Source organism: Cephus cinctus, unplaced genomic scaffold, assembly GCF_000341935.2.
Source record: "Cephus cinctus unplaced genomic scaffold, Ccin1 Ccin1_scaffold0129, whole genome shotgun sequence".
Classification (NCBI taxonomy): domain Eukaryota; kingdom Metazoa; phylum Arthropoda; class Insecta; order Hymenoptera; family Cephidae; genus Cephus; species Cephus cinctus.
In genome coordinates, this window is record NW_014332862.1 from 1165814 (window position 1) to 1177969 (window position 12156).

Here is a 12156-nt window from a genome sequence, read left to right on the forward strand (position 1 = left end):
TAATTTCACAGTACATCCAGATAGGAAAAGTATGTTTCTCATAATAAATAACAGTGAATGAATATTTGATATCAAAAAATTTACTACGCAATTAAATCCTGGCGTTTCTTTTCTTTTTGAATATAAAAAAAAAACAGATTTTTGATCTTTTCTTTTTTCAAAAAAATATTTTTCACGACTCAAAAAGTATCACCACTATTTATATACATATATATTTCATATGCTTAATCCTTTGCACTCCGAACCTGTTCTGGACGTTAGCCACTAGCTACTCAGCGCCACTTTGTGGAAATTTCAGAAAAACATGCATTTCTCAAAAAGTTGTGCTGGAATAATAATATTTAGGAATGGCTGGAATAATGGTAATAATATTAGTAATCACTAATAAACTTTAATGTCCCCCGAGAGGGTACAGCGGAGTGCAAAGGGTTAATCCCATACCTCCGATACGGTCGAATCGCGTTATAAGACCCGCCCGCTGTAAGGCCACTTTCCCCTTATCAAAGCCCGAGCGTTCCCGTATTATACTGGCTCGGAGACAAACGAGATAGAAATCAGCGAAAGCGCGTAAAATAATAAACACGGATGCAGCATAAATAAACGTATCGGGAGAAAAGACGTCACCACACCGAAATACCGGAGAATACACAAGTTTTGCTTGAAACGGTGGGGGAGCCCGGTTTCTCAGAATTTAATTTCCCTACAGCCCCGTGAACGATTCTTATAACGCGAATCAGCTACATGCACGTACAATCCATATAATAAATTCCCAAGCCGTGTCACGAGTCTGCCCTATAGGAGACATAAACGTGACCCTGGCCGAGTAATCGTAAAACAGGAAGAAGAAGATCGAAAGAACAGTTGTGACGCGTCTCGAAATTGTTCGTCTCTTCCATTCCAGTAGATCGGTTAGGCGTGCTGTTGTGAACGCCCCGTAAAGGACTTTAGAGTCCGTGGGCGCCGTATAAAACTGCGTCCAAGCGGTTTCCGCGGTCCAGTGTTGATGCTGGCCGTCTCTCTGTCTCGGTGTCTTATCGTCTAGTGCATCTTAGTATATATACATTTATAGCAGGACAGTCAATCGAAAACTCGGGTATATTTGAGTAACCAGTGTTTCGCATTAGGTTACACATATGCTGTGCTTTAAACGGTGACTTGTGCACTGTTACCGTTATATATACGCTAATGCTGTATGTAAGAGTTTATACCTAAGCGACCAGTCATTCGAAAAAGCTACAAGATGCGCTCCGATGGGGTCGTGGCGTTGGTCGTCTTCTTCGCGGCGATGGCCACGTTCTCCGTGATGGCTGTTACGCCCGACGAAGGTACGCCTGATCTCTCCTAATACGGAGCAGCTTTTCTTAATAACCGATCCGTGTGTTGTCTCTCTATTTATCCCTAGGGGAATTCTTCACTCATATACGTACTATGTGTGTTCCTTTCAGAAATTAGTAACTAGATTCACTGTTAGTACGCTGTAGATTCGTATGAATTTAAAAGATTACGCATATTGTACGAAAAATATCTTATAGGTTACCGAAAAGACGAATGTGGATCGCTTTTATCAATATTTATATATGGCAAACAATCTGTTCGTAATTTCGAAAAAAAAAAAAAAACTTTCACCTATATGTTATATTTAACTAAGAGAATACAAGGTGCGAGTTGTTATACTATGGTTTCTCTTTTATCATAAAATATTCCATTGTCTTCTTATCTTCGAATTCTTTGAATTCTGGTTCAACTTTTCTTACGGTATTAAGCATTCCTATTGAATTCCAATGCTTCCCTTCAGTCCCTCGCGAATCTAGGTTACTTTTCATCCTTGAGTGACAGAACCTCTGGATACTGCTAAAGTCAGAAAGTATTTGCGAACAATGGAATTGAATAAGGAAGGATGCTACAGGGGCGACTGTTTTACAATAAAGATTTATTACCTTTGAAGATATTATCTCAAGACAGTTACAGTGTCAATGTAAATAAGCATATTTATTATCATTTGATATCGATCTATCGATTATAAGTAATGCAACGTCTCTACGATTTTTCAATTAATTATTTAAGCAAATACTCGACGCTACTCGATCTTATTTATTTATGTCTTATCAGTCGATCGATAATCTTCAAGTACAGATTTAATACTGAAATCAATTATTTGCACGTGTTCTCTCGTTTCTCAAACCAGTCCTGTAACAAAGCAAGAAACCCGGTAGTAGCAGCCGCTGGTACTCCAGGGTCAGTCAACTCGAATACTCCGTATTGTTTTACTAAATTCCCCTAGGGGTGGAGTATATGAAAATAAATAAGTGAAAAAGCTCAGTAGTACTTTTCACGTGATTGAAAATGACTGAACCAAAAGTTTAAAGGATTATTTAATATCGTGACTAATTAGAGTATACATCAATTAAAAACTAAATATATATAACTGTAACCATAATCGTTCTATGAAAATCTTAATTTACAAGAATTTAATATTTCCTCGTTAAAAATTTCCGGAAATCTCATTTATACGACGATGTTATTAAACTTAATGCATTACGAGGGGCCACAAGGGGTTATCGCGTCTAACTTAAGATCAGTACTGTTGCTTTAAATAAATTGCTTAAATAATGTCGAACAATAATTCCATCACGAAGGAAATGCGTATTTATTGATTGGGGACAATCGTTCTGAGTCAATTGCTACGAATTGATCTCAATTGTCTTTTAACTCGATTTACCTCGAACTGTACCTTCGTTTACACTAGCCACTTGCCTAATCTTTTTTTTTTACGCACGACATACGATATCCTAATAACAGTCAACACAAAAAGGTAATATCGCTTGTACCGTGATACATTCGACACGTGGAATCTTATAACGTTTGACAAATGTGGAGAAAAAAACAATAGATTGTTATTTTCAAAAAACCCTACTTTCTCGTAACGCTCTAAATCAATATTTATAACATAAGTTCGGTCAACTGTACATTCTATGGAGTTAATAATAAAAAAATTTATTTTTAATGAAAAATCATAATCGAGCACGTGACCTTCCATACAATACATCGATGTATTTCATTTGGATTAACGGGCTGCACAAGATTCAGGATTTTTTTCACGATTACCATTACATATACATATATATTATATGGATTTTACGCGTTCGGCCATTACCGAGTTTTTATTGGAGCTCATGGTTTTCAGGTAAAATATCACAGCTCGTTTTCGCGATAATGAAACTTCACGATATTTGTATCGCTGAAAATAAAGATAATCTGTTCATGGTTGTAGCAATTCGGTGTAGGAGTAATTTACGGCCCTGTAAATAATTTAAATCGTTTCCCGACGTGTTTCTCCTGAATGTGATATTTGTTGTTCCACAATTTAACCCTTAAAAATATATATGTATATAATACACATATAAACATTGACTTTACGTTAGTTTCACACTGTACACATTTACAAAACCCCGAGGATAAAGAATGGGCGGTGAAAATAATAGAAACGTGGGTAGTCATTTTCGTTCGTATTTTATTTTTGAAATTTAAAAAAAAAAAGGTATAATATTATTAATTACTAAGATCATCTATTTATTTCGATACAGTGCAATTTTTTTACTTAAATCATTTACTTTGTTTTTTCATTATATTCAATCACTTTTAAACAAATTATTATACCTTTCTATTTCGATGCGCGTTTTAGAACTCATGTTCTTCTTAAGGAATTTGTTACGTGCTGAAGTCTTGAGCTAAGTTCATTAGCTAACATGACGTCATTCTATACTGTAGATAGGTTTACTGTGTAGCTTTTATTAATTGACACCTACAATCTAAGGAAATTGGACATTATGGTTTTAGAACCGGTTATGCAAAAGCCGTGACGAAAATTGGGTTTGTTTATTTCATTTAAGTAACAATTTAATTTCGTAGCCCATTAACTTAATTAGTAATGATAAAGATGATATATTTAAATAATCTAACTATGGCTCGTTATCTGGGATGGAGAAAAAAATAGTGAAAATAATATAATTATATATATATATATATACAGGTGAGTAATCCGTATACGAAACTCTTAGTCAGCATCGTTTGAGCCGAGTGTACATAAAAGCAATGAATTTAATGAAAACGCAATTAATTTAAAACATATGTGATTGCGTAACTTTGAAAATTTTATGAAATCAAATATTTGAAAAAAATATATATGTTCCAGAAAAATTCATGGTTCATCCTGTCCGTTGTAGTATCGAAGAGATGAAAATTAAAAAAAATATATTTCTTGCATTATATTATCATTATTATTATTATACAGGAGAAATAGCGTATTGTAAATAATGTATTGTATACAGCAGCTTAATATATTGTAGCGTAATATATTTTTGCCGTCAATTCTCACAGAATTAATTCAATAATTGTTGATTTTACTCTTCGAAATAAAAATTGGACTTTATTTCTAGGTTTATCAAAGAGTCTTAAAGAAGCGCTGAACGAAGACGAATTTGCGATTGTGGTAAAACACGTGAAGCCCAGAAAAAAACAAACCGATCGACTGGAAACGCTTCTGAGGGCAGACTTTTCAAAAACAAAGGAACAGTTTGTTTTAAAACTCGACAGACTCGAAAAACGAAGTAAGTACGAATTATTAATTAATTAATCAAACTTTCGCGTGGGACTATCTAGTGGGGAAAGCATGCTGCTTGCTTAGACAATAATTAATTAGTTGAACGAAACGTTTGTATTTCTACGTTCTGTATGAACGATGGTTTTTAAGCGCGTAAAATACAATCGCGAAACATCACCTTGTTTGCAACAAAGGCGTGCAACACTAAAATATTATTGAATATTTAAAAGATAAGTACTTTTGTTCAATATTGTCACTCGAAATGCACAATAATCCAACGGATATCATATTACATGTATATATACGTATACACGTGATAGATGTCTCTGTTTATCTTTTTTTTCATATAAAGTATATCTGCATGTGAAATAAGTGACATTAAGGATACAGGAATCATAAATTACTGTTTTGTCTTGGCATGTTAAAATAGTTCAAAAAGAAAAATATTTTTTGTGTTGACATCTGACCATTCGAAGACCTTTCGCTTAATCTCACGCGATAATCATGGGTATAAATGACTTTTATAATATTCATGCTTCAGTAAGCATTATTATATAATGTTTGTATACCGATGATGCACTGGATAATATTCTCTACATATAACAATTCTACACCTGACAATGTGTGTCAAGGAGTGCCGTGCTAAATCATATAGAAATATACTCATATCAGTATTATAAAGTGCAATATAAAAACTATATTGGAGAAGCAAATGTGACAGAATAAGTTGAAGATTAATCGGGAATATAAAAAATTTAACGTAACATTATCAATATTTCATTAAAACGGAAATATAATACTTATTTAAACCTGCGTTTGACTATGGTTTATAAGCTTGACGTAAATTCCCTAGAAAGTAACTAGTAATTTAAATAGGTAGCGGAGACTGGTGTTTGTTGAAACACACACGAATTATATTTCAATGAATGTTACGATGAATCTTATAGAATTTTTTTGTGAAATTTTGGTCACTTTTTTTCGGCTCAACAACAATACGGTTCATTAGGCAATTATAATTTATTCACTACCAATAGATGACATATTAAACGGTTTTATTTCATTCGACACCGGTCTCCCGTACTAATTGTAAGCAACAGCTGTTCTAATGCTATGTGTGTTTATACACATATATCATTAAACGACTTAGCTAGTATTAATTTGAGTGAATTCAGACACAGTTTAAAAAATTATACTTTACGTATTTAAATAACCTGTATCTACTCACCTTGCAGTTATATTGGAAACCACGGAAAATGGTCATACGCATTTTGACACTTTTCTGGTTGAAAGCCTGGACGAGTCGACGCCAATTAAAAATTTGATTCTCCACGTACGTCAAGAGCCACGTCACTCACTAGTCGATCTATATGTGGACTGTGTGTACCAGGGTGAAATCCGTACAAAGAGGAGTTTCCACAAAATAACCGAAGACGCCGCGACATTACATCTGGAAGTGGTGAGTTTCGGCCATGTTTGTTAGCACGAAGTTTCTCGCGAGATTCTCTTTTGAATCTTGCACCATGCTTCGCGAATAAATTTACTAACCAGATTGCACACAATTCACTTGGAAAGAGTCGTGAATTTATGATGAAGGATCACTCAGGTTGTGACTTGGACGTCAAAAAGAATGATTGGTCGTTTGACTTGAAAGAGAAGCCCCATACATTCTTTTCTTACGAGAAAGGACTGCGAACCGATAAAAATTCAAAATCGTCACTCAATTCCTGTCATTTTCCGTCGGAGAAAAAATAATCTGAGAATCCACAGACACATTCAGATATATTACTTTATAAATTATATTTCCCTTCTCGAATATGCGAATCGAGAGATCGATATGCACTCACAAACTAGTAAAGTGCATTATCTTGCTTCGATTATCGACTCTTGTTAAAGGTAAGTATTACTCTGATATATAAACTTGAGCAACGCACTATAGTTGTGGGCTGATTGTTTCGCGCCTTGCCACCTAGCGGACCTACATAATTCACAATTGGTTAAGTCTGGCAAAATTGATATTAATTATAGTTAGTAGTACGAACATAATCTGATTTCATGTTGCATATATTTTATTAACGTTTATAGCAGATTCATTGTAATTTCGCAAAGTGCAAAAAATTTCAAATAACCCACCGACGTCCCAGAATTGCTATAAATAGAAAGTTCTCTGCCAATGGCTTATTCTAACGGCGCCGACATTTTTCCTGCTTGTCGTACATAGATTGCGACTTGAGAGAGCGTAGCTTTTTCTAACATTGCAAGTATCTCAGCGAAGTCGCAGGTTTAGTCAGTCTCATCGTGTGGGATAAGTATTACGTAAAGGTAACGGCAAGCATATATATATATATATATATATCACACTACATATATACTAAGCATAAACATGCATCAGGATTCGTAGCGAATCCTAATGCGGTCCATTACAACCGATGCTGATACCTACGTGAAATTCCACGTAAGCTATCCTGGTCCATTGACAATACTTTTCTCGCTGTATTCTCACTCACCTATGGATAATATCTCCATTTGATTAAACAGATAAGAAAATGGATGTTTCACCATACTTATTCCATAAGAACGTATATATCACTATGATAATCTATGCCAACGTGGTATATTTCTATTTTCTTTTTTCTCACGAACGGTACGATTTTATTTATACACACCGTCGCCCAGTGCATATCGTGGGACGACGTCTTTCCAAATATGGCTGGCAAAACCTACGCCATTCGCATTTAACATGTCTATACTTGCCCAACCTGTTACCCAGTGTCTCTAGTGCTTTGATTTGATACATTACATTGATTTCTTAAATTTTGTAACGATCCACTTCCTGTCGCTTTCTCTTGCCCCATTTTTTGCCGAAAATTTTCGGGAGGAACTTCGATGAAAATTTTATTATGCACTTAGGACTGAATCCCTGTAAGGACCATTTTTAATTATTGAAATTTTTGAATGTTTCAGTACAAAGAAAGAAAGTATCACACGAAGATATATAAGACGTCGGGAATAGACGCCATTTTACGGCAAGAGAATTGCCCTTTGGACCTTTTGGATTTCGACGAAATGCAAGCCTTTCAGCCGTCACTGTCAAATAATAATGAAATATCGAGACGCGGTGACATGGGAATATTACACGATCTGGATGATCAAAGTATTGAGTCTTGTTTAAATTTGACTTTTACATTTAGATATGATTCCTGTTATATAATTGTTATTTGTAGTTTGCTTAACGGAAATCATCAAGAATACAATCAATGAATTGATAGCAGCTATTCGAAATTTGCAGAATGAAGTTAAATCAAATGTGAGTATATTAACTTTGATAATTTGAGCGTGCATAAATTTAAAGTCAATTTAGAGTTAAGTCTCATTAAATATGTCAAATGCTTTTGAATGAACCAACTTTTTCAATATTAACATTCGTCACTGCGGTTATCTCTTCCGCGCCTTCCTGTATTCTTGTTCGTCGTGATACAGGCATTTAACAGAATGAAATAATTAAATATACCGACTTCACTTTTTATTTTTAGAGATTGGAAACGCAACATCTTCGACAGCTCATTGAGAATTGTGTCGCATGCAAGCCAGGTACGAAATTAAAAAAACAAATAAACAAAGGAAATGCCAAATCCTTCATGTATTATTTTAAATAATAGTGAGTAATAAACGAAGTCTTCTTAATACACCTATATTCTAGCACTCCGATGCGACTATTCCTCGATGAATGAGAATCTATGCAAATTTGAGCTCATTTTACATATGAAAATACTGTAGGTAGAAACGTTGCTTGTCCTTAGACTATAATCGCCTGGCGTTTGTTTACAGGGAACGAACCACCACAGATCTCATGCACGGTTAACTCACCATGCTATCCTGGAGCTCAATGTCGTGACACCTCACGTGGTCCGGAATGTGGCTTATGTCCACGTGGCTTAGTAGGAGATGGACGCACCTGCAGACCAGGTATCACCTGCGCAGATCAACCCTGTTTTCGAGCAGAAATGTGTCACGATACCTATAACGGATATAGGTATACCATATAGCTATCATAATTCCCTGCACTCTTGTCTTGTCAAAATTAAATAAAAATAATTCTGTATCATCAACAGATGTGATCCGTGTCCCGAGGGATACGTCGGTAACGGGGAGACGTGTACCATGCGCCCAAATGGATGTGAATCCAATCCTTGCTATCCGGCAGCAGAGTGTATACCTACGAATAATTACCCCTTTTACGAATGTGGTCCATGCAGCGAAGGTTATACCAAAAATGGAACCACCTGTCAAGATATAAATGAATGTGAGGTAGCAAGACCATGCGATCATCGAGTACGTTGTATGAATTTGGTACCTGGATACAGATGCGATGCTTGTCCAGTTGGGTTTACCGGAAATAGGGTCCAGGGTATCGGACTAGCTGAAGCCAGAAGATATCGACAAACTTGTATCGACATCGATGAATGTGCAGACGGTAGAAATGGTGGTTGCGTACCGAACTCGGACTGCATCAATACCGAAGTAAATTTCAAACGGAAGATTAAAAAAAAAATATGTCGTATTATCAAAATCTCTAATAAATTTTTTTACAGGGTTCTTATACATGCGGTCCGTGTAAAAGAGGTTTCGTGGGAAATCAGGAATCTGGATGCATAGCCGATAAAGATCTGTGCCCTGATGGTATAACATCATGCGATGAACATGCAGATTGCATCGATACTGGATGCAATCAGTATTCGTGCAAGGTATATATATCTAATTGATTTAAATTAAATGCAAGTGAAAATAATATAGAATTTTCTGTTTTAATGGTAATTTTGTTCTGGAATCTAGTGTCAATCCGGATGGGCGGGCGATGGCATTATTTGCGGACTAGACTCTGACATCGATGGATATCCTGATTTAGACTTGTATTGCGATGACCGTCATTGTCGTGCTGATAACTGCAAGATTATTCCAAATAGTGGTCAAGAGGATGCCGATGAAGACCGCATAGGAGACGCTTGTGACGATGATGCCGACAACGATGGCGTTTTAAACGAAGCTGACAATTGTCCGTTGAAATATAATCCTGATCAGAAGGATTCCGACCGTGGTGGCGGTGACATGCACGGTGACGCTTGCGACAATTGTCCCACTATCAGGAATGACGATCAAAAAGATATTGACGGAGACGGTTATGGAGACGCTTGCGACAACGATATGGACAATGACGGTGATTTATAGATGAATCCCAGTATATTATTCATTTTTAAATTCTCAATTGCAACCTGATCATGAATTCTATACACCTTATAGGCGTTATCAATCAATTGGATAATTGTCCCCATAAGGAAAACAAGGATCAAGGTGATCGGGATGGTGACGGCATTGGTGACGTTTGCGATAATTGTCCCGATGTATGGAATCTCCATCAAGTCGATGCAGACAGTGATAACGTCGGTGATACCTGTGACAATAACATTGATACAGATCGAGATGGTATTCAAGACAATATGGATAACTGTCCCAGAATACCAAATTCCGAGCAAACTGATACTGATCGCGATGGCAAAGGCAATGCCTGCGACAATGATGCTGATGGTGATGGAATTGACAACTATTTGGACAATTGTCCATTCGTTTATAATCCTAATCAAGAGGATCTTAACAGTGAGTGAATTCATGCATCTCGTGTTAAATAATAAGAATACGAGTCCGAATACTGATACAGTGAATTTCTTCGTTCTTAAGATGACAAAATAGGGGATGCCTGCTGGAACGATAACGATGGCGATGATATATTAAATAAATATGATCCTTGTCCAAATAACAGTCTTATATGGGCAACGGATTTCCGTGAATATTTGACTATAAATTTGGACCCAGAAGGAAAAGCTCAAATCGATCCTGAGTGGAAGATCTTGAGTAACGGTTCTGAAATTCTTCAATCCAAGAACAGTGATCCCGGCATAGCAGTTGGTAAGCCGTTACATTGGTTCCGCTGCACAGACCAATTATAAAATAATTATTTACATACTAGTTTTCTTAAAGGTTATCACAGATTCGGCGGCGTCGACTTCGAAGGAACATTCTACATCGACACGGATATCGATGATGACTATGTAGGCTTCATTTTCTCTTATCAGAATAACCGCAAATTCTACACAGTAATGTGGAAAAAGAAGTCGCAAACTTATTGGCAACCAACGCCATTCCGCGCATTTGCCGAGCCCGGTATTCAAATAAAATTAGTTGACTCAGAGACTGGCCCAGGAGAGATACTGAGAAACAGTCTCTGGCATACTGGTAATACCACAAACCAAGTTAAGCTTCTCTGGAAGGATCCGATGAACGAGGGATGGAAAGAGAAGACATCTTACAGATGGCAATTGTTGCACAGACCACAGATCGGTTTGATGAGATTGCGAATTTTTGATGGACTCCAAATGATCACGGATTCTGGAAATATATTCGACTCGACATTAAAGGGCGGACGTCTTGGTGTCTTCTGTTTTTCCCAAGAAGATATAATCTGGTCCGATTTGGTTTACAGATGTAACGGTAAGTGACTAATGTATATTTAATTTCATGTATCCGTAAATATTGATTATCATTAATTTTATTCGCAGAGAATGTTCCCCAGATTGTGTATCGTGAATTGCCACAATCGCTTCGAAAGAAAGTTAGCATAGATCGGAGCAAAATTCGCTCGACATAGGCAACTCCATCGAACAAAGAATAAATAATCTTCGATGACTTTTACCAGAGAAAATTAAACCAATAACTTTAATCACACGTTACGACTTTGCAGTGATTTGATTTGTTTTTATAGGCTGAACGACAAATTCGAACTTTATGCACGATAATATTCAACATTTTAAAAAGTAAATGATGTGTCTCTAATTTAGTCAATCATAACTTCCTACAAAGTGACAAGGATGCACACTTCAGATTTAAGAGAACTTTGCAAGAAGTAGTGCGACAATATTTTCGAAATCTTTCGAAGGCATGCACTCGCGTACAATATTTGTCGAAAGGATGATAGATAACCATAGTTAACTGAACAAACAAATATTTTTCTAATAAATAGAATATACTAAAAAACATGCGAATATGTAAATCAAAATAAATGAACCATCATAAAAGGTATCCTTTGAGTACAAGTGTAAACCAAAGTCACCAGCCAGCTAATCTGCGGCCTGCCCACTGCGATTAACTAATTCATACGATGAATTTCTTCATTTCCTGAACGTCGTCGAACGTGATTTTAATTATTTTAATACAAATACAATAAAATGACTCAAACTTACGATATACACAAGGCGATCTATCGAAGCAATGCGTTTCGTGCTTTACCCACAGATTTAACAAACTGTACTTTTACCTTTTTTTAAGTTTCAGTACGCTTTATTCGGCGAGTAATAAATTGCGTAAAATAAAATAAAAATTGTGAAAAGACATTTTCCTACGAGATAAATAGAGGACAATTTTTTATTTAAAAATGTTCTAATTTACCGAGTCGTTAACTTAATCTACAAATGTAGCATTTGAAATTTGTAAATAAAAAATAATTCATA

At 35.9% G+C, this 12156-nt stretch overlaps 1 protein-coding gene across 1 annotated transcript; it reads left to right on the top strand.

Moving 5' to 3' along the window:
- Positions 1 to 948: 948 nt before the first annotated feature.
- On the top strand, positions 949 to 12056 carry LOC107262813 (cartilage oligomeric matrix protein). Its single transcript, XM_015729374.2, has 14 exons — positions 949 to 1325; positions 4437 to 4607; positions 5833 to 6056; positions 7562 to 7751; positions 7822 to 7904; positions 8131 to 8188; positions 8426 to 8630; positions 8710 to 9118; positions 9190 to 9342; positions 9431 to 9812; positions 9896 to 10249; positions 10331 to 10558; positions 10631 to 11140; positions 11209 to 12056. The coding sequence occupies exons 1-14, from the start codon at positions 1241 to 1243 to the stop codon at positions 11295 to 11297; spliced, it is 3141 nt and encodes a 1046-aa protein (XP_015584860.1). The 5' UTR covers positions 949 to 1240; the 3' UTR covers positions 11298 to 12056.
- Positions 12057 to 12156: the final 100 nt, after the last annotated feature.